At 32.1% G+C, this 22,455-nt stretch overlaps 1 protein-coding gene and 3 non-coding genes across 4 annotated transcripts in view; all 4 read left to right on the top strand.

Annotated features, from left to right (window-relative positions):
• LOC131854223 (facilitated trehalose transporter Tret1-like) overlaps positions 1-10,224 on the top strand; it is a 28,172-nt gene extending 17,948 nt beyond the window's left edge. Inside the window, exons 3-4 of the mRNA XM_059205354.1 lie at positions 1,627-1,814; positions 9,160-10,224. Of these exons, the coding sequence (XP_059061337.1) occupies positions 1,627-1,814; positions 9,160-10,224 (1,253 nt within the window). The remainder of the gene's footprint in view (positions 1-1,626; positions 1,815-9,159) is intronic.
• Trnag-ucc (transfer RNA glycine (anticodon UCC)) lies at positions 606-677 on the top strand. Its single transcript has one exon. It is a non-coding gene; the product is annotated as a tRNA-Gly (tRNA).
• Positions 794-865, top strand: Trnag-ucc (transfer RNA glycine (anticodon UCC)). The gene has a single exon. It is a non-coding gene; the product is annotated as a tRNA-Gly (tRNA).
• On the top strand, positions 976-1,047 carry Trnag-ucc (transfer RNA glycine (anticodon UCC)). Its single transcript has one exon. It is a non-coding gene; the product is annotated as a tRNA-Gly (tRNA).
• Positions 10,225-22,455: the final 12,231 nt, after the last annotated feature.

Raw genomic sequence — 22,455 nt, 5'->3', positions numbered from 1 at the left:
ACTATGACTTTACTTATTACGTTACTTACTTTATTACGTTACTCCTTCACGCAAAAACCACTGAATGGATTTTGATGTAACTACAGTAGCATAACTTATACATCAGAATAAAACATAGACTATAATTTAAAAAGATATTCCGTTAATTAGGCTATATATAATGATAAGTGTGTTGCAGACGAAGTCACGCGAGTTAGCTAGTTTTGAATGTTGAATGAAGTTTCTCATTTTTTTCCCTCATAATCGTTTACAGGTTTTATTACATTTAAATTTTACAGTTTTCAGTTTACTGGCTGGGCTGTCTAGTACCCATAACACAAGTTTTACTTATATTGGGACTAGATGGCGCTGTGTGAATTGGTCAAGCATATTGTTGATATATTATTATTATTACATAACTTAAAAAGTCAGAAGAATATAATAAAATGACTAAATTAAAATGATTTTTGACTTTTTAGTTTATTCTCTACTACACGTAGAGAATACAACTTTATTTAAATAGACACTAAGATGTTTAACAGATATTTTCAGCTATACAAATATTTAGAAATAAATATTACGTTTCTCCATATATGTAGTCGTAACTTTGAGATAGTTGAAACAAGGCGTTGGTGGTGTAATGGTGAGCATAGTTGCCTTCCAAGCAGTTGATCCGGGTTCGATTCCCGGCCAACGCATACTTTTAAAACCTTACTATATTAATTAGCCAAATATTGGTCACGTGTATTGTATTGTTAAATTGTGTATGTCGTATAATAAATTATGTTTCGCCATTTTAGAATAGTACATAGCTGCGTTGGTGGTGTAATGGTCAGCATAGTTGCCTTCCAAGCAGTTGATCCGGGTTCGATTCCCGGCCAACGCATAATTTTGAAACATTACTACATTAATTAGCCAAATATTAATCATGTGTTTATTAAATTGTATATGTCATATAATAAATTATGTTACGCCATTTTATAATAGTACATAACTGCGTTGGTGGTGTAATGGTCAGCATAGTTGCCTTCCAAGCAGTTGATCCGGGTTCGATTCCCGGCCAACGCATAATTTTATATAAATTACTACATTAATTGGCCATGTATTGCTAAATAAAATATATGAGGTAATTTGTACGTTTGTGTGAATATCTCACGATAAGAACTTATTACATACCGACTCTACCTTTAAATATGTCTCTCTCTATATATAGTATGAATTATTAAATTATATGAATGTTACTTAATAAAGTATGTTACCTTTTATAATCTTTGCGTTTTCTTACCCTTCCAGATATCTATAAGAAATATAAATTACGACATTAATTGAGTATTGCTAAATAAAGATGATATGATATGTTTGTGTGAAATCTCACGTTAAGAACTTATTTTATCGAGCGGCCTCTAATATATAGGTATATCTTTCTGATACTCCTTTTGCCTGACGGATACGAAATATAACGACAAGTCTGAGATGACATACCAAACCCGCTAGGGGCTGAGGGAAGTCTAGGGTTTTGAACCTCGGCTCAGGCCGTCGTAATTTTGATCCCCGTTACAATTTGACGGGAGATCGATCGGAAAGGCAACCAGGAGTGCCGCGAGTAAGACGGTGCGCTGAACCTCCAGACCATTATATACATTCCAGGTGCACTCTTCGGCGGCATGGCAGGAGGAGCAGCAATGCGTCACGGTCGTCGCCGGGTCTTGTCCCTGGCAGCAGCACCATGCAGTCTCTCCTGGCTGCTCACAGTCCTGGCCACATCCGTCAGGATGATGTGCATTACCGCCTTCCTGGGAGGATTTTGCTGTTCTATTCTGACTATGCTGTCACAGGTTTGTACACAATTCTTTAAAGTATTTTATATTAAGTATTGTATTATTATCATTGTTTACTAATCGTTACACGCAATTTCGACCACGTGGAGTTAAAATATCTATGACATTTTATATAACTATAATGATGAAATCATCATCATCATCATCATCAGTGCATTCCAGTCTATTGCTGGACATAGAACTCTCCCAAGTCACGCCATAGGCGTGATCTTCATTTCTTTTTCGAACTACCCTAATGCAAGCCGCAGCTGGCCTTTACAGCTTCACCGGACGATAGGGGGCGAGTGCAGATGGCACTCCACCCTGCGGAAGGACTTATAGCAGCTGAAAATCAACACGCGCCTGACGGAAACGACTTTAGTTTGAGGGCACTGCTAGGGGTTCGAACCTCGGCTCAGGCCTAATTTCGATCCTCGTTTAAATTGGACGGGGGATAGATTGTAGGGTCGACCGGAGGCCCGGGCGCGCGGTTGATTGCGCGGTATGGTATGTTTGAGGTCGTTGTCTTCACCGGCGAGGACGGTGTCGTGTGTGTGTGTGAAAGCATGGTAGAGACAGAACGGGGGGACCCATAGGGATCATCATCTTTAACACTTCTTTTCCAGTTATTATCCAGAACCGTACGTATGTCGTCGCTAGCTGCAGTGATGAGATGTCGCTACTAAAATTATTTGTTTGCTGTAGTATCTAGGTAGTGAGTACACAGATGGAATGATTGTACTACATTAGTAAGTTTATTTGATAGTATGTTACATGGCTTATTAGTAACGCGTACATTCAACGCGGAGTCGTAACGCGGACTGATTTACACTGGAGTTAACTCTACATAAGTTATGTAGAGACTTAAACTAATGGAAGGGTGCCGTGTGTTGGTAGAGATATTACAAATGTAGGTACAAATAAATAAAATTTGGATAAGTTAGTCCGTATAATATTAACTATCCCATCAAAATCGGTCTAGCCGTTTCAGAGACTAGCAAGAAGAAACAAACAGATATATTTTTTTTAATTAATGGCCGAGGCCGTTAATTTTACCCACCATACCAATATAATTAGATTATTATTACTATAATCTTATTATTACTATAATTAATGAGATTATTATTACTATAATCTCCGAACAATTCACACAGCACACTCTAGACCCAAGCTAGCTAAATCTTGTGTTATGCGTACTAGATAACTAATACGTAGATTTTTTTTTTCGTAAATACATACATATTATCCATAGAGAACACCCAGACCGATACAATCAATCATGATAACAAAATGTTTATACTGCTCGAGAAATTGAATCCGCGACCACCGAGGGCGTAATATATACCCACTATACCAATACAGCCAAAGAGGGTATCTCCGCTTTTAACAAATTTACATGAGTCCATAATAGTAAACAAGATTGTGAATTAAATTTCAGCTGAACCATTAAAATTCTGTCAAACCATCCACGTCCCTGTTTTATCTCTGATCCGTTGTCGCCAGCAAATCATCCCAAATTGGACCTTATTGCTGAAACATTAGGTTATAATCCTTTCAGTAGATAACAAATGCTTTTATCTTGTTGAAGAAACTAATTTTCAGTAGGCCCGCATATTCCCAAAGCAATTACTATGGTGTCTGAGTTTGACAAGAAGATCAGGACTGTCTCTTAAGATTTATATCTTATCACTCAGTTTGAATTACCTGACATTACAATTAGAATTGGAAGTTCTTTTATTTTGTTAAAGACAGAACATAATTTTTTTTTTATAGATAGATAAGATTTTTTTTCTATCTTAGAATACACAATTAGGCTTAATTACAAATAATATATAATGCAGATTATTATTTAAACCAATACAATACAATATGGATAAACCTGTAAGCAATACAAAGCGGTACACAGCTCAGTGTGAAGAAAGGACACCCGGGCCAATACAAACAACGATACTAATTAATAGAAATTATACTATGCGAGGAACCGAACCCACGACCATCGGAAGTAAGGCGGTATGTTAAACCGCCAGACTACTGAGGCCTTAAAAATGTGTTGAATAATTTAAATATGTTGTTTAAATTATCCAACACATTTGTTACTTTAATAAGTTCGTGAAATATGCTGTGATGGACAGACGGACAGACAGACAGATGGATCGGCAGAGTCATGTTATATGGTACCTAATTAACATTTTTGGGCCGTAACCCAAAAGAAAGACGAATATACATTTCGTGGTAATTTGTGGTATTTACAGAAGTATGTATAAAAATATCAATTATGTTATTTTAATAATTATATATCTTTTCCCGCCAAAATCGGTCCAGCCATTTCAGAGATTAGCCGGAACAAACAGACAGACAGACAAAAATTTAAAAAAATATTATTTTGGTGCATATACCGTATTTATATTGTAAAAAATGGTAATTTCAGTATTACAAACATACACTACAATTTATTTATATGTATAGATATTATAATAATTTAAACTTTATTGAACATTTATTGCCCTCCCGTACCATTTGTGGATAATATTCACCACGTGGATTTTATTTGCCATAAAATTATTCATCTTAAAACCCGTTTAACTATACCAATAATGTGTATTCATCGCGAAAGTTTAAGAACACGGATGTCTATGCTCTTTCACTACGGCCCATAAATCTGTTGAGTGAAATTCTTTTTAGAGATATTTAATAAAAAAAATTGTTTCATAAAATTACTATATAAAGACTGTCTCACAATTTCACGAGCATGTAACACCCCATTAATAATTGATAAATGCTAACTTCGCTCGCATTTTCCTTAAATAGCGCCCAAGTTATGTGTGCCTCACCGGGACGTCAGACTTACAAAATTCTCACAACTAGGGTTGCCAACTTCAAACAAAGACAGTTTTTTTTAATTATGAATATTCCTCCACCGTTCCGTATCATTACTTTATCATTATCATCATTATATAGTATAAAATAAAGTATCTGTCACTGTCTCTCCCTATATATGCTTAAATCTTTAAAACTACGCATCGGATTTTGAATCGGTTTTTTTAATAGATAGAGTGAATCAAGAGAAAGGTTTATATATATAATACATGTATGTACACCCGGGCGAAGCCGGGGCTGGTAGCTAGTAAAATAATATTTAGAAATGGTACATCCCTCCGTGTTAACTGTTTAAGCTGGCAGGACTCTAGTAGGTGATACCTGACTACGTCAGGTCAAGCTCGTCGTGGCAATTTATCACGATGATTTCCAGGGAGAAGTCAATATATTATTGCTAGCTATGGGATTAAATAGACATACATATGTTATAGACAATTGAAATATAAATAAAATCTTTTGAAGCATTTGGGATGTATTGATTGAAGCATTTGTTGTACCTCTGATTGGTGTAGTTCATTCCAGTGATTGGGTCCCATCCCAAAAAGAACAATAGCCGTCGTATAAATGAACGCATAAAAGCAGTTCAAAAGGCGTAAATCAACTGAACACTTGTTGGTATTTTTTTTTATGGATGATAATGAAATGGTGCACCCGCCTGCGCTAACGGTTTACGCTGGTGGGGCACCAGTGGAGGATGATAAGATGAGCATGAGGTCAGGTCAGTTAGCCCATCGGGACAAATTTATCAAGAATTTATGTCGATGGTTTCCAGGGGGAACCGCGTGGAGGTCGACCTGACAATCAACCATTGCTACCAATGAGATCATCAGTCAACATTACTAACAATTCCCTTTCCCCCCACACTTGTTGGTATTGGAAACCAATCCCAGAATTTATCTACACCAAACTGGAAGTCGCTTAAAAATGTGTATGAATTAGAAAATATAGAAAGAGGGCTAGAGTTTAGATTTCAACAGATCGCATCATAACACTAAAAAATTTTTAGCTTTCAGAATTGGACTTTGCCTTACAGTTTTTCATAGGAAAATGGTTCCTAAATTTGTAATTTTTGCGTTAATCCAGTTTAGTACTGGGTGTGCCATATTATAACATTCAAATAAAATATTAGTGCTCTTGATTTTGACAGCGTTACTCCCAGTTGTATAAGAACTAGTCCGTATTCGATTCAAACAATAGTAGGTACGCCTTAAAATAATAAATACTCCAAAAGAAACGTCTTTCTTTTCAAAATAAAAAAATAATTTTTTTCTTACGACGAAACAATAACATTAGAGAACACTATAACAAAGCACTGTCTCAATATATATAATTCGTCTGTGAGTGCGTTTATGACTTAAATCCTAAATAGCTGAACCGAAATTATATTTTTATTCGTATTTTAATGGGTTTCTCCTCACTCTCTCTCACTCTCTCACTCCATTGGACACTCTCTCTGGCTCTCACTCCATTGGACCCGGTAGGTGACTTTGCTTTTTTGAAAATATAGGAAGACGGCTAGAGTTTAGATTTCAAATCGCATAATTACACTCAAAAATTTCTAGCTTTCAGAATCAGACTTTACCTTACAGTTATTCATAGGATAATGGTTCCTAAATTTGTAATTGACAGTGTTACTATCAGCTGGATAAGAACTAGTCCGTAACAAAGCACTGTCTCAATATATATAATTCGTCTGTGAGTGCGTTTGTGACTTAAATCCTAAACGGCTGAACTGAAATTATATTTTTGTTCGTATTTTAATGGATTTCTGGAACACTCCATTGGACCCGGTAGGTGACTTTGCTTTTTTGGGTAGTACGCCTCTCGGATCTCCCATTATCTATATATTAATACGTAAATCAAAAACTTTTACCCTTTTTACGAAAATTGCGCGGTCGAAAGTATCAAATTTCGCAAACTTGTAGAAAAGAAGTGCAGAATACTAATATTTTAAATTATGGATAAAAAATACACTAAATCAATAAAAATCATTAAACATACTACTATGTACTTGACACACATACACTTATATACTTTTGTTTTAATTGTTATTGATATTCAAAGATCGTTTATATTACATTACTAGCTGTTCCCCGAGACGGAGTCCACGTGGAATTTAACTTTCATTTTCTAAAATAAAAGTTGCTTAAGTTACTCATTATATCAGCTACCTGCCAATAAAAGTTCCGTCAAAATCGGTCCAGCCATTTCAGAGATTAGCCGGAACAAACAGACAGGCAGACGAAAAATGATATTTTGATGTTTGTACCGTATTTATATTCATATGCATATAGTAAAAAAACAGTTATTGCAATTACAGACACTCCAATTTGATTTATATGTATAGATTATGGTCGAATTTCGACTAGTGTCTGAATTCAAATTCAAATTCAAATTCAAAATATCTTTATTCATGTAGGTCTATTACAGACTCTTATGATATGTCAAATCTACCGTCAGTTCGGAATGATTTCGAGATGAGAAGAACTGACAAGAAACTCAGCTCGTATTTTTTTTTTTTTAATGTTGTACATATTTATAATAATACTATTTCATTTAAATTCAAATTTGGGAGAATAGAGTGACCACCAGCATATGCTATATAAAAAAAAATCAAAAAAAATCAAAAAATCTAATCAGTGTTCGCAACCTGAACAGACCAGTCCCCACAAGCAGCACCCGTACACGAGTATGACGGATGAGCCAGCCATCATTGCACTCAACCATATTAGAGGGAGCACATCGACCCGGCCCACCACGCCGCCACAAGTTTGAACTTTATAGCGAGCATTACTGTTTCAAGTTACTCCACTACGTCAATTATATTATTTACAGCATAAACTGTACCAATCACAGTTTTCACCCATTACAATATTTAATTTACATTATTTAAATTACAATATGTCATTATAAAAATCTGTAATTGAAACAAATAAAAATCATCGTCAACCCTGCACAAGGAGGAAAGTTGCCCGTGATAAAATTATTATTTATTAGTTCCCAAGCTGAGATGAAAATGAAATGAGAGCTTGTTTGCCTTAATACCTACGAGCAGCTGTTTAATTATAAATTAGGTAATTGCCTGAAACGAGATTAGTGTGATTAAACTGTATTGTTTAAGATATCGAGCCTCTTCATTTATTGCTCTCACAAAATGGTCCATTAGTTTTTACGTTGCAAGGTCTAAGGTTTATAATACTACGTTCTGGAAAATTTGTTGGAGTTAAAATTTATTGGTTAACTTTTCTAGACCGTTAAATGTTCCGAGATTGTTTAAAGTTTGACATGCAATTTTTTAACTTATATTATAATGTTATGGTTGAGTTGTGAAGGTATTGTGACGTAGGTTGGTAGAGAGACCCCTTAGACTTATACTTGAATTTCAAGTACCGGGAACTGCTCAGTTTGCTTTCTGCCACACCCCGGACCCTGGACCCGCCACCCGCACAGTGCACCCATGGAATGCTAAGTTTGTCTTTCTCGCTCAACCATCAAGTATCATTGTGCTTTATTCGTAATGGTTTGAGGGTATTATTTATTATTTAAACATATACATAACGTAGTTTTTTAACATATTTTGGAACATGTTGTAGAAAATAGCTATAATATAATAAGTACCCTAGTACTTGTTATATCTAGCTATTTTCTAATTGTCGGCTGGACGTATTTTGACGGGACTTTTATTGGCTGATGTAATAAGGAGTAACTTAGGCTACTTTTATTTTAGAAAATGAAAGTTAAATTCCACGTGGACGACGTCGCAGGAAACGGCTAGTAATGAATATAAAAGATCCTTAAATATCAATAACAATTAAAACAAAAGTATATGAGTGTATGTGTGTCAAGTACATGGTAGTGTGTGTAATGTTTTTTATTGATTTAATGTATTTTTATCCATAATTTAAAATATTAGTATTCTGCACTCCTTTTTCTGCACTTCAATTTTGCGAAATTTGATACCTTCGACCACGCAATTTTCGTAAAAAGGGTAAAAGTTTTTGCTTTACATATTAATATATAGATAATGGTAGATCCGAGAGGCGTACTACCCAAAAAAGCAAAGTTACCTACCGGGTCCAATAGAATGTTCCAGAAACCCATTAAATTACGAACAAAAATATAATTTCAGTTCAGCCGTTTAGGATTTAAGTCACAAAGGCACTCACAGACGAATTATATATATTGAGACAGTGCTTTTGGGGGGTTATTTATTATTTAAACATATACGTAACGTAGTTTTCGAATATGTTTTGGAACATATTATAGAAAATTGCTAGATAATATAATAAGTACCCTAGTATTTGTTATATTATCTATACGCCTCGATTTCGCGCAGGTATACAATTCACTGCGTGGTTCAAAATAAGTTAGCGCAGAAACAGACCGATGGCATTAAATTTTAAATTAGAAATATGTACCTAAATAAATTATATATAAAACAAATTTAAAATTAACTCTTTCTCATTTGTAATATTTTTAATTACAGGTGTACATCAGCGAGATATCAGTCCCAGATATACGGGGCTGCCTCAGTGCCGTCCTGAAAATCGTCGGCCATCTTGGAGTCTTATTCAGCTTTACCATCGGTGCCTATCTAGACTGGCAGCAACTAGCGCTTTGCATATCAGCTGCTCCTCTACTTCTCTTCTGTACCGTTCTCTACATACCAGAAACGCCAAGCTATCTCATGTTAATAGGGAAAGATGAGGAAGCCTACAAAAGTTTGCTATGGTTACGGGGACCCAACTCCGATGTCGCTCAGGAATTAGCGACTATACGGACAAACGTCCTCGCGAGCAAGAACTTCAGTCAAAGGCAAAGTCAAATGTCAGGCACACAATTCATCAATTCACTCGATGTAAGAACTATGAACAGGTTACTCGGCCCTATCCTAGTTACTTGTGGATTGATGATGTTCCAACGCTTTTCTGGCGCACATGCCTTTTCTTTCTACGCGGTTCCCATTTTTAGAAAGACTTTCGGTGGCATGAACCCTCACGGTGCTGCTATAGCTGTCTCCTTCGTTCAGCTGCTCGCGTCATGTCTTTCAGGTTTATTAATTGATACCGTTGGTCGACTTCCACTATTGATAGTCAGTTCAGTCCTCATGTCCATGGCATTAGCCGGTTTTGGCAGTTACGCGTACTACGAAGAAGTGCATAGAAATCAGAGAATTCAAAACGTGATGTTCCATCAGACAATTGGACAGAATGATTGGATTCCTCTGTTATGTGTGCTGGTGTTTACGATAGCGTTTTCCTTGGGCATGAGTCCGATATCCTGGTTGCTTATTGGGGAACTATTCCCCCTGGAGTACAGAGCGTTTGGCAGCGCAATGGCTACAGCGTTTAGTTACCTCTGCGCGTTCGTTGGAGTCAAAACATTTGTAGATTTCCAACAAACTCTTGGTTTGCACGGAGCGTTCTGGTTGTACGCGTCTATAAGTGTTGGAGGTCTTTGCTTTGTGGTCTGCTGCGTTCCGGAGACAAAGGGTAAGGATTTGGATGAAATGGATCCAAATTATGTACAAAGTCTCTCGCCTAAAAGGTAAAAAGGATATGGGCATAGTCAATTTTGAATTTTAATTAGAAATATTACAGTAAGTTTGCTCATTATAATATTATCGCGTTTCCAGAATAATTGATTAATTAAGTTGTTTATATTGATTTATTTTATTTATCTTGTTTTATTTTATTGTATGTTTTATTATGGGAATTATTAAAGAAAAGATCTCTTATGTAGGGTTAAGAAAATACAGCGAGGGTCAGTGTCAGTTAAATAATGTGACAGTGTGTGTAAGAATCACAATGTATCGAATCCACCGCAAAATGTTGGCTGTGCTTATTCAATTTTTAAAATAAAAGAAACTATGACGCCACAGTTTTATGGTGGTCCCTTACACTATAATGTTTACTATAAACTCATATTATTCTTGCATATCGACGATTCCATATCTTTAATTATAATTTTATTTATAATTATGAATTATTAAATAAAGAATAACACTGCAATTTTAAACAAAAAAGATTAACATTAATATTTTTTTTTGTTATAGCCAGTGGTGGCTAGGCAAGAAATTCAAATTATGAGGTAAATTTAAGAAAATATCATTAGAAGTTATGAAACATAAAACATAAAATAATAATTAAAGAATATTTATAATATTTTTAGTAGGTATGGTATACATTTAAAACTAAAATAAATGAAGTTGAAGCTTTAAATTAAAAGTAACAAAAATATTTTTTTCTAATTATTTACTGACAGGTTTTATCATAAAGTGCTGTTCTTATTTTCTAGGAACGCGTAAAATAAAAATAAACTAATAAATATGGAATTTTTTATATATAATTTTTACATTTATATGAATTGCAGTGTTATTTTTTATATATTATATATAAGTTACATTCAATAATATTTTATTTACTATAATTATGTATATATCATAAGAGTGCTGTGGTCCATTCTTTACCTCTCTATAAACTCCCTAGTTATTAATATTAGTAAAAAAACCTATATCTCGTATTTCCAAATAGCAAAATTATCTTTAACAATACTTTTAAATCGAGCTTTCCTACCTTTACTATGACAATAAATAGAGACAATAATTATTTAATCAAATGATTAAATTATGTAATTGTTAATTAATTAGATAATATAATAATTAATATAGAAGTAATCAGTTTGAAATTTACGATTTACGAAAATTTCTCGTTTACACGTGAAGGAGAAATAATGCAATTATTTGCCAGAGTTATATAGTAGAGTTAAATATTTATTAGAATAATACAAAAAAATTATCATACAGTTTTTCAACATGTATGTACATACAAATATAGATTTTACCAATTGTCTCTCGTTGCAATGCTCATTTCTGTTATATGTCTATTTACAAACATGTTATGGGAATTAAACAACCAAAAATACAAATTCATTATTTTCAGAGTCCTGACCGGATACTTAATAATATTATTTTATTTATTATTTATTATTATTAACACAGAAACTTAATAATATGAAATTATGAACAAAAAATAGAAGATGAAGAATATTCTTCTTATTCTTCTGAAAATAAAAAGTAATGTTCCATATAATAAACAGTATATTATTATTTATTCTATTTTACTTATATAAATATTTTATTATAATTATAATTTAAATTGGCAAAATATGAAACCATTCAGTAATATGTATTTATGTATTATCTTAAATATGTTAGTTGTAATTAGTTAAATAAATATTTATAGATTTAGGGGAACAATTATTTTTCTTAGCGCCTAACGTGAACTTATGAATGAAATGTGCGTTAGTGATATTAAAATCATTAGTTTGTTGTTTTAACTAAAATATTGAAATTATTATGGTGATATAAATTGCATCTTTCTCTCTCTATGTTTCTTTCTCTCGGTTTTGTGTCTCATTCTGTCTTCATCTTTCTGTCTCTTGGTGAATACGTTATTATTTTGTAATTTAAGTTTATTTTGTAACTATTTTTATATACTAAACATAATTTTAAAAAGTGTCTGATAAACTAGTTGTACTAGAATTAAAGTTTGGCTGTTTATTTACATCAATTTTGTTTATTTAACAAAAATATTGGTTATTACATAAGTATGTTTAATTTCTAAAGTAACTCAACTAATGTGCCATTGCTGGACAAAGCAATATCGTTATACAATTTTTGTGTATTATGTGAAAATAATAATAATTTACATATTATTGTTTAATTTACATGTAACAATTCTTCAAGTATTTATTATTTTAGTAAATAATTAAGTATAGTGTGCTAAATAATATAATTTATTTATCTTAACGCGAATCCTCTTTCGGAATATACAGAAAAAGAATTGCCCTTAACCTTTAATACAAACAGAAAAAGAAATTCTACTATGCTACAGCTTTTTTTATGTTGTTATCTTCGTCTTTCTACTATTTCTATGTTACAGCTCTTTTTGTGTCATTAAATTTCTTATCTTTGTCTAATGCATATACATGCTGTTCCACCCGACTCCTTTTACAAGCACATTATCCTTCCAATGATGAGTTACTTAGTGAGTATAATACAATTTTTACTTTAATTTATTTAATAAAAAGAAGTTTCTAATCTAATGATACATACAGAATTAAACGCTAGAAACTTCTATCCTACATCATGAATGAATGAACGAAACTCTTTTCTGTTCCTCTCACAGAAAATACAGTTACATATACAATTATGTATAAAATAATAATAAAAAAAAAGCAAGACAAAGAGGTAACAATGGGCAGTCATGTCACGGTTTCATCTTCTTTTGATAACTTTTTCTAAATAGATACAGTAGTGTTTGAAAGATGCATCTTAAATCGTCATGAAACTAGTGTACACAATTATAATAATAAATTTGTTTACTTAAAATGGTTATATTATAAACTCAATACGTCATGTATTTTATTTCTAGAAAAAATATCAAAATATCACTATCCTATACTATCACTCTCTCGGCACCCCTCTTACAGGGGGATACCCTGTAAGAAGGGTGCCTAGAGAGTGTGTAAACTCAATTAAATAATATCCGTCATGTATATTTTTGTTATTGTGTGGAAAAATCATCAAAATATTGTCCCCCTCTCAGAGGGGTGCCGAGAGCAATATGTAGGATATTTACTATTAAGTTCACGCCCAAAAAAAATTCTTGATTTTATTATAATTATAACAGTTAATTATGTATCTTTACATAGTATAAAACGAAGTCGTCGCCTCTGTCTGTTCGTTTATATCTCATAAATTACGTAACGGATTGCAATGCAGTTTTTATCTATAGATAGAGTGATTTAAGAGGAAGGGTTATATGTATAATACATGCGGGTTATAGTATATGGTCTGCAGATTTTGACAAGCTGAAGGGGAAACGCGACTGCACATCCTATGAGGTTACAGCTCTCATGCATAAACGTAATATCTCCTTTGGAAAGTGTGCACTCTATCCTGAGATAAAAACCATCGCTCCTAAGAATATCCTTCAATTCTTCTCCCTGATGGGTAAGTAGCGAACTCTGAAAAAGGGCGTGCACAACAGATCTATATAGGTCGCAGTGCTACAAGTTCAAGCACCTGACAATAGCCCAAACAGCCCAATAAAAAGAAAATATATAATATAGGTCAAGCCAGGAAATTCAAGATTCAGATTCAGATTTGTGGCGTGCGAAGCCGGGGCGGTCGTTAGTAAATAATATAATCTTTTTAAGTAATTGTCGTGTAAATTGTCCATTATAGACGGTTGCCTTTATAATAGCTTACGCCTGCCATTCAAGCCTATTATTAACGTTTTATAACTTTATAATTATTAATATTTATTTAATTATCTAATGTTATTGAAAATATAAAAGCTAGATAAAATTTTTAATTAATAAACTTACGAGAAAATATAAAGAAATATTACTCACTATTATTTTATTCTTTATTCAAATGTTATATATCATTAAATATTATTCAATATTTAAAACTATTAAACGACCATATTATTAGATGTAGATATACATTTTAATGCAAAAATATTATTATATATGTATTTAGAAGGCCTAAAACCCTGCGAAGTAATAATAAAAAAAATGGTTTCCTAGTACCAATTATATTGAACATCACTAATTTGTACTGTTTTAAACTTGACGCGGTCATTATTTATACGTATAATTAGTAAAAATCACGGGATCTTACCACGTTTTATATTTATTTACTGAGTTCCCGATATTTCGGTAGTGTTTCAACCACCATGATCACGGGTAGACTGAAGAGCAGCGGGTAGATGGAAAATGAAATCTTTTTATGGGCAGACATAACCTTCAACGTCTTCGTTTGTTGCTACTACTGGAACTCGCTCGATATTCATCTCGGCAAACTGTACTCACAGTATCTTTACGTACATTTAATACACTTTTTGTAGTTCAATCCAATCACTGGATTGAACTACACCAACCAAAAGTGTTAACATCAGAACGGCATTATATCCCAAGAATGGTTAGAGAGGCCATTGAAATACAGAAATATAAAAATTTCAATCGAGAAGACGGCTATAGGCTCTCTAATGCCTGGAATCCAGTGATTGGTTTAATTAAACAAAAACAAAATACGCGATCAAAAAGTGTATTAAATGTACGTAAAGATACTGTGAGTACAGTTTGCCGAGATGAATATCGAGCGAGTTCCAGTAGTAGCAACAAACGAAGACGTGTGAAGGTAGACGCATATGTCTGCTCATAAAAAGATTTCATTTTCCATCTACCCGCTGCTCTTCAGTCTACCCGTGATCATGGTGGTTGAAACACTACCGAAATATCGGGAACTCAGTAAATAAATATAAAACGTGGTAAGATCCCGTGATTTTTACTAATTATACGTATCACTAATTTGCATTTAGAAATTTAATAATTCGAAATATAATGAAGCAAATTATGAATTATTAAATTAAAATTAATAGACAAATAATAGGTTGTGAATTTATACATTTTCTAGATTTTTTATAATAACGATAAAATGAATATGTATTACGAAAATTATAAAAAAAAATATATGTATCATAGAAAGCTTCGTGTTTACGTGATAAGTTTCCTAAAGATCAGCTTGCTTGCGAATTACAATAATAAATGTAATATAATTAGATTGAATGAAATAAATAGACAATAATTAAATTTAAATTATTAATAATGTTTAATTTATTATTGTTATTACAAGGAATAGAATTTTATTTTATTTTATTTATGGCAATATTATGCTAATTTTATTAAACTATTATCAAATAAAATAAAATAGGAAAAAACTAAAAAAAAATAGTCCAAATGCCCACAGAAGTTTTTAGGTATATAGGTAACCTATATATTTATTTGAATAATGCCATTAAAAAAAAATAATGACTGTTTATTTGATAAATTGTTTGTCATTTAAAACGTTTTTACGAATGTTGCCATCTCCATATTTTATTAGACTATTGAAATAATTTGTTAATATAATATTTAGTGTTTAAGTTTGTTAGTATTAGACTGGCGGGTCTTAATATGAATAATTTTATTATATCTAAACAAAATGACAATAATAATAAAATTAAATTTAGTTTAATCGACATTTCTACTACAGAATATCTGGTTGAAGTGGTTGCTGATGCTTTCTCTATAATAATACTATTTATTTATTCGTGCTGAGACTCAGCAATCTGTATTTACTACTAAAGGATATCTGCCGGTACGTTTTATAATTGCTGACGCTCTCTCAATAACTCGAGTAATATGGGTAGTATTTATTTATTCGTGCTGAGACTCAGCAATCTGTATTTACTACTAAAGGATATCTGCCGGTACGTTTTATAATTGCTGATGCTCTCTCAATAACTCGAGTAATATAGGTACTATTTATTTATTCGTGCTGAGACTCAGCAATCTGTATTTACTACTGAAGGATATCTGCCGGTACTTTTTATGATTGCTGACGATCTCTCAATAACTCGAGTAATATGGGTACTATTTAATTATTCATGCTGAGACTCAGCAATCTGTATTTACTACTAAAGGATATCTGCCGGTACGTTTTATGATTGTTGACGATCTCTCAATAACTCGAGTAATATGGGTACTATTTCATTATTCATGCTGAGACTCAGCAAATCTGTACTTACTACTAAAAGATATCTATACGTTTTGCGGTTGCTGACGCTATATCAATAACTTTAGTGCTGAGTCTTAGCACGAATGATTAAATATATGGGCTATATAATTATCAGTGCTAAGACTCAGCAATTTATATTTAATTAAATTTGATTCTTTAATTAAATTAGTGTGTAAGATGTGTAATTATTGTGTGAAATGTGTAATATTGTTAGTCAATAAGGCTTAGCCTTTTAGCTTATGTGATGTGGTAGCGACGAGTGCCTGTTTGTAACCTCTATTCAGTATTATATATATAGATTTTTAGATACACGAATTATTATTATTATTATTAACTGCCATGTATTTATAAATGAAAGTTATTATTCGTATTTATAATATTCAGATTTAATTGTGTAACTTTTGATATAGAATTTGAATTCTTACTTTTTTTAAACAGATAGAAGTGTGTTAGCGTGCAGACGAAATATATATACTTTTTTTAATTGCAATTCAGGCTAAGATGTTTACATTAAGTTCTATATTTTTTTTTATTAAATTTTGTATTGTTTATTATAAAAAGAAAATCAGTAGGGTACTGGACATTGATTAAATAAAAAAGTTATTTTCTTTAATTCTATTAATTAATAATATATTTTCTTTTTAATCTTCTTCTGAATGAGCTATCGGCTAACTTACACTTATGATATTAATGATTCTTTTTTTAATGTTATTTTTTACAATAATTATGTAGATATTAAGATAGAAGGGCTTTAACTAGCTTAGTGTTTCCATAAAAGACTTTAGACTGTACAAAATATATTTCAATATAAATCATCTCTAATTATATATAGAAAAATGCAGTTAAGTAATAAATATACTTACTTATATATTAGTTGATGAATTATCTGATATATTTATAGATACAATGATAATGAGAAGTTACAAATATATAGTTTTCAATATTAGATTATTTAAATAGATACATATAGATCTGCATTTTAATCTGTCGGTTATATTTTCATGAAGAAAGTTTATATCACTTTAAAAATTTACATTATAGGTATGTACCTACCTACAAATAACATATGAATGAAAAACAAATTATATAAGTAGATAGATATAATTTGTTTTAATAGTCTGTAATAAAAATTCTATCGTACATAATATATTGACAAAAAATTTAGTCATTTGAATTTAATGTAAAGAGAATTATGACAATAATATCATTATGTGATGTCACTTGGCAGTAAGGGAGTATACCTTAGTCTAAAAATTAAGTATTCTATAAAAAAAATAATGCACCGCTTTTGAATTTAGAATACTTAGCTACTATTGATCACGAAAAAGTAAGATCTGTGAAATTTTTATTTTATTTAAAAATGGAACTACCAACTAGTTAGTCGGTTCCATTTTTAAATAAAATAAAACATAGAATTTACTTCAAATCTACCATGTTTCATTTTTAGGGTATTAATTAATAAGAAAAAATAAAATTCTGTCAAGTGATATGTACAATAATTTAAAAAATTGACAATAATTGTGTGCAGAATAGATCTTTCTCTATATAGATTTTAGCAGATATTGTTATATAAGATTTTCCAGGCAAATAGATATTCTTGAGTTGGTTTTATGTAAACAAGCGCTGAAATATGCCTAATAAAGTAAATCTTAGATTGATTTTTAGAAACTGTGTTTAATTTGCCCCTTAATATAGGAACCTTCAATTTTATTATATTTATTTTCTATTATCGCAATCCTAATTCTCAAATAGGAAATTCTTAAAAATATAAAAGAAAAAAAGCGCCTCATTACTTTTTTTTTATTTACACGTGATAAGAATCAAAATTATTAAACAAATTGTTCTATAAGAAACAACAACCGTCAGAACAAACCATCGCCATTTTAGTCACAATTTAGAAACAGCGCCATCTATACATTTTACGGAAAGTAATTGAACACCAAGCATTTTTAGCCAACTGTGCTTTTTAGTTTCTAAATGTTTATATCATTGTCCTCTAGATGGCGCTACTTGTAAGAATTTGAAGATGTGAAACCATTTAATAATCATTTTACAAAATGGCAGGTATAAAACCATTATTTACTTTTTATATTTATTTATGTGAATGGAATGACAATATAATGGCTGACTTGATGGTAAACAGTGACCGTCGTCTAATACATTACCTCTAATAATTACCCTGTAATGAAATACCCTGTAATTAAAGAATTATTGTAAAGTTCGATTTTTCTAGTTACGACACTTCCTCTTTCTTATTAATTATAAAATCCAGAGGAATTTTATCAAGGTCTACCTCTACTACTAATATCTCTTAAAAATACACTAAAATGTTGTAGCGTAAATACTTATTTTTTATATAGGTACTAATGAAGAAGAATAAATGTGGAATACGGGTCACTTGGTATTTTCTTTGAGTTTTATATTTTGAATACGAAATTCTATTCTAAATTATCACTTCTTTCCATGGAAAGGAAACGTAAGGAACAATAGTTCCTTACGGTTTCCCTTCCTGATCCTAGTTAGTCGTGTGTCCTTGTATAATCGTATTATTAATATTATAAACGCGAGAGTTTGTGATTATGGGTGGATGTTTGTTATTCTTTCACGCAAAAACTACTGAACGGATATCGATGAAACTATTGTAACATAACTTATACATCAGAAAAAGACATAGGCTATAATTTAAAAATATATTATGTTTTAGGCGATACTGAACGGATTTTGATGAAACTTTACAGTAATTTAGCTTGCATCAGATAAACATATAGGCTATATTTTTAATTGAATTTTAACGTAGGTGAAACCGCCGGCATAGTTAGTATACAATATATAAATATTACGAAAATTCCCTGGTTTTCTTTATCGCTCACATATTTCTACTGTAAAAGTTTTATAAAATGTTACTTCTTTCTATTGTTCCTTACGGTTTACTTTCCTGACCCGTTAGTCGTGTGTTTTAATATAATATATATAGAAAGAAAGAAAGAAAGAAAGACAGACAGAAAGAAAGAACGAAAGAACGAAAGAAAGAAAGATAGAAAGAAAGACATCTTATAACAATTCTTTATCGCCCACAAACGTGTTATTATTTATCCCAGTACATTCTGGTCATACTAGCAAAGTCGCGTGCATAAACTAGTCAAAAACAATCTCAACAACCCTCCACATTACTTAACGCTAATATTTATTTAAATCTGAATATTTATTATCAATTATAACAAAATCCAAACAGAGTCGCAAGTGTTCATTGCAATAAGGGTTGGTTTCCCAGGGGATTATGTCACCCTAAGGGTGGGAAAGTCAAGTGTTAAGGGTAGATAGACAAATGATGACACGTGACGGGCTGGTACGATAAAATGTAATATATCCGGACAGATTCTTATTTTTTTTTAAAGGATGATAATGAATTGGTGCACCCGCCTGCGCTAACGGATTACGCTGGCGGGGCACCAGTGGAGGATGATAAGATGAGCATGAGGTCAGCTCAGTTAGCACATCGTGACAAATTCACCAGGAATTTAACATGATGATTTCCAGAACCGCAAGTATATTGCTAGCAATGGGGTTATTAGTCCATATTAGTACGTAGCGGTTTCCATGTTGATTGTCGCATGCCTAATCCTTATTGTTAATTAAATATAAGCAAATGAATATTTAATTAAAAGAGCAACACACAAGTTTCTTGCTCATTCTTCTTGTGATGAGTCTGCATTCCGAATGAGCGGTAGAATAAAAAAACTTGACTATTCAAAAGTGCTTATATTAAGTTTATTTGAATAAAGATTATTTCTATTTCTATTTCAATTACTGGCAACCTCTTTCCGCTATATCAATAAAGTTAAATCTTAAATCGTTAAATAAGTACTGAACGGATTTTAATGAAACTTTGCAGTAATATAGCTTATGTAGAATAATACATGATTGATCCCCCGTCCAGTTCAAACGGGGATCGAAATTACGACGGCCTGAGCCGAGGTTCCAACCCCTAGTGGGAATTGACCTTTAGCTGTTCCATAAGTCCTTCTGCGGGTTTGGAGTGCCATCTGCACTCGCCTCCTATCGTCCGGTGAAGCTGTAAAGGCCAGCTGCGGCCAACAGCATTAGAGTAGTCCGAAAAAAAAATAATACATAGGTTATAATTTTAAAAGATATTATGTAAATTGGGCGAAATATAATGAGAAATGTCATGTACGTGTGATGCAACTGACGTTGCAGGGGTAAGCTAGTATTTCTATAAAACATACATAGCGAAGTATGTATAGATTTAAAAGGTTCACCAAGAGGTTAATATAGCTTATTGATATATAAGCTATATTAATAGCTAAGCTATAGAATAAGACATAGGCTAAAAATATAAAAAAAAAATATAAAAAAGTAGCGGGCTGAAGGAATTATTTCACTAAAACAACCTTCAAAACTCAAACGCACAATTTTTATTCTCAACAAACTTTATATTCCACTAATTTTAACAACTCAACATTTTACAGACTCTCTAATACTACAGAATACAGACCACAGACTAATTACATTTTTAGGTTGATATTTGTTTTTTTTTTAATCAACTTTAACACGGGCGCTAGTAGTAACTATATAATAACTATATAAATAGCCCGCAGTTTTAACCTTTTAGTTACCTATCGATGACATCGGTGCTCTAGCAGTTTAGTACTCCACTTTACAATCCCGTGGCCGCAGGTTCAATTCCAAATAAATTCTGTTACGACCGACTCAAAGTATAAAAACCACAGATAAGATAATATTACATAAGTAATACATTGCGAGTTATAAAAAAAAGTATAGCTCACCTCTTTTTTTTATATCGGTAAAAATTCTACGAACTTCTCCGAGTTTTTACCAAATACTCTTTATCTGACATCTTCACGGCTGGTGGAGAAATAAAAAGATTTTCTAATTGAACGCCGGCATTAATTAATTGAAGTTTGAGAAGCGTAGATGTAAGGATTAGGAGCTTCCTCTTTTTTGTATAATAATATTTTTTTTAATACCATATCGACATCGAGGGATTTGTTCAGTTAATAAAAGTATCGTCATTATCAAAGATAGAAGCTTGAAACTTATTTTTTAACCTGTTGATTGAGTTGTATAAAATTCGGAATGGAAATTTTCATTTTTGAAGTACGATGAAACTTTTCTTAGGTTACTACGATTTTACGCGGACGAAGTCGCGGGAACAGCTAGTGTAATAATATTTTTTTAATACCATATCTAGAGGGATTTGTTCAGTTAATAAAAGTTTTTACGATTATTATTTAATATCCCCTTAGGGGTGAAATTTATCAAAATCCTTTCTTAGGGAATGCCTACGTCATAGTAGCTTTATGCATGCAAAGTCCCAGCCCCGATCGGTTTAATATTGACAAAGTTTCATACAAACTTCCATCCCCTATTTTATCCCTTTGGGGGTAGAATTAATCAAAATCCTTTCTTAGCGGATGCCTACGTCATAACATCTACCTACATGCCGAATTTAAGCCCGATCCGTCCAGTGGTTTGGGCTGTACGTTGATAGATCACTACGTCAGTCACCTTTGAGTTATATATATATTTAGATAATCGGTATACTCATGTACATATATATTATTATGTTCATCATGTTCATTATGCTAGCTGTAGGTACACGCAACTTCGTCCGCGTGGAATTTAACTTTATTTTCCTAAATAAAGATATTTTTTCTATAATAAAAGTAGCCTAAGTTACTTTTATTACATCAGCTACCTGCCAAAAAAGTCCCGTCAAAATCGGTCCAGCCATTTCAGAGATTAGTCGAAACAAACTGACAGACAGACAGACAAAAATTGTAAAAAATGTTATTTTGGTGTATGTATCATATTTATATTCATATGCATGTAGTAAAAAATGGTTATTTCAATATTAGAAACAGACACTGCAATTTTATTTATACGTATAGATATATATATAAATCTGTCTCGCTTGCACCATACAACTTGCATTAGTAATGAATAAGAGCATCAACCTAATCATACAACACCATCAAAATCAATTGGTGAAAATCCTATAAAAATTACACAATTGCCTATAAACTCCATTGGGCTAACATTACACCCCAATTGCAGGGTTGTAGGGGGATGCGTGCGGCTTGCTGATAAGAACGAGGCGGGGGTTGGTTACAG

Source organism: Achroia grisella, unplaced genomic scaffold (genome assembly GCF_030625045.1).
Source record: "Achroia grisella isolate CSIRO2021 unplaced genomic scaffold, CSIRO_AGI_Agris_v1 utg971, whole genome shotgun sequence".
Taxonomy (NCBI): Eukaryota; Metazoa; Arthropoda; class Insecta; order Lepidoptera; family Pyralidae; genus Achroia; species Achroia grisella.
The sequence above is the reverse complement of the archived record's forward strand: the minus strand, read 5'-3'. Positions and strand labels throughout refer to the sequence as shown.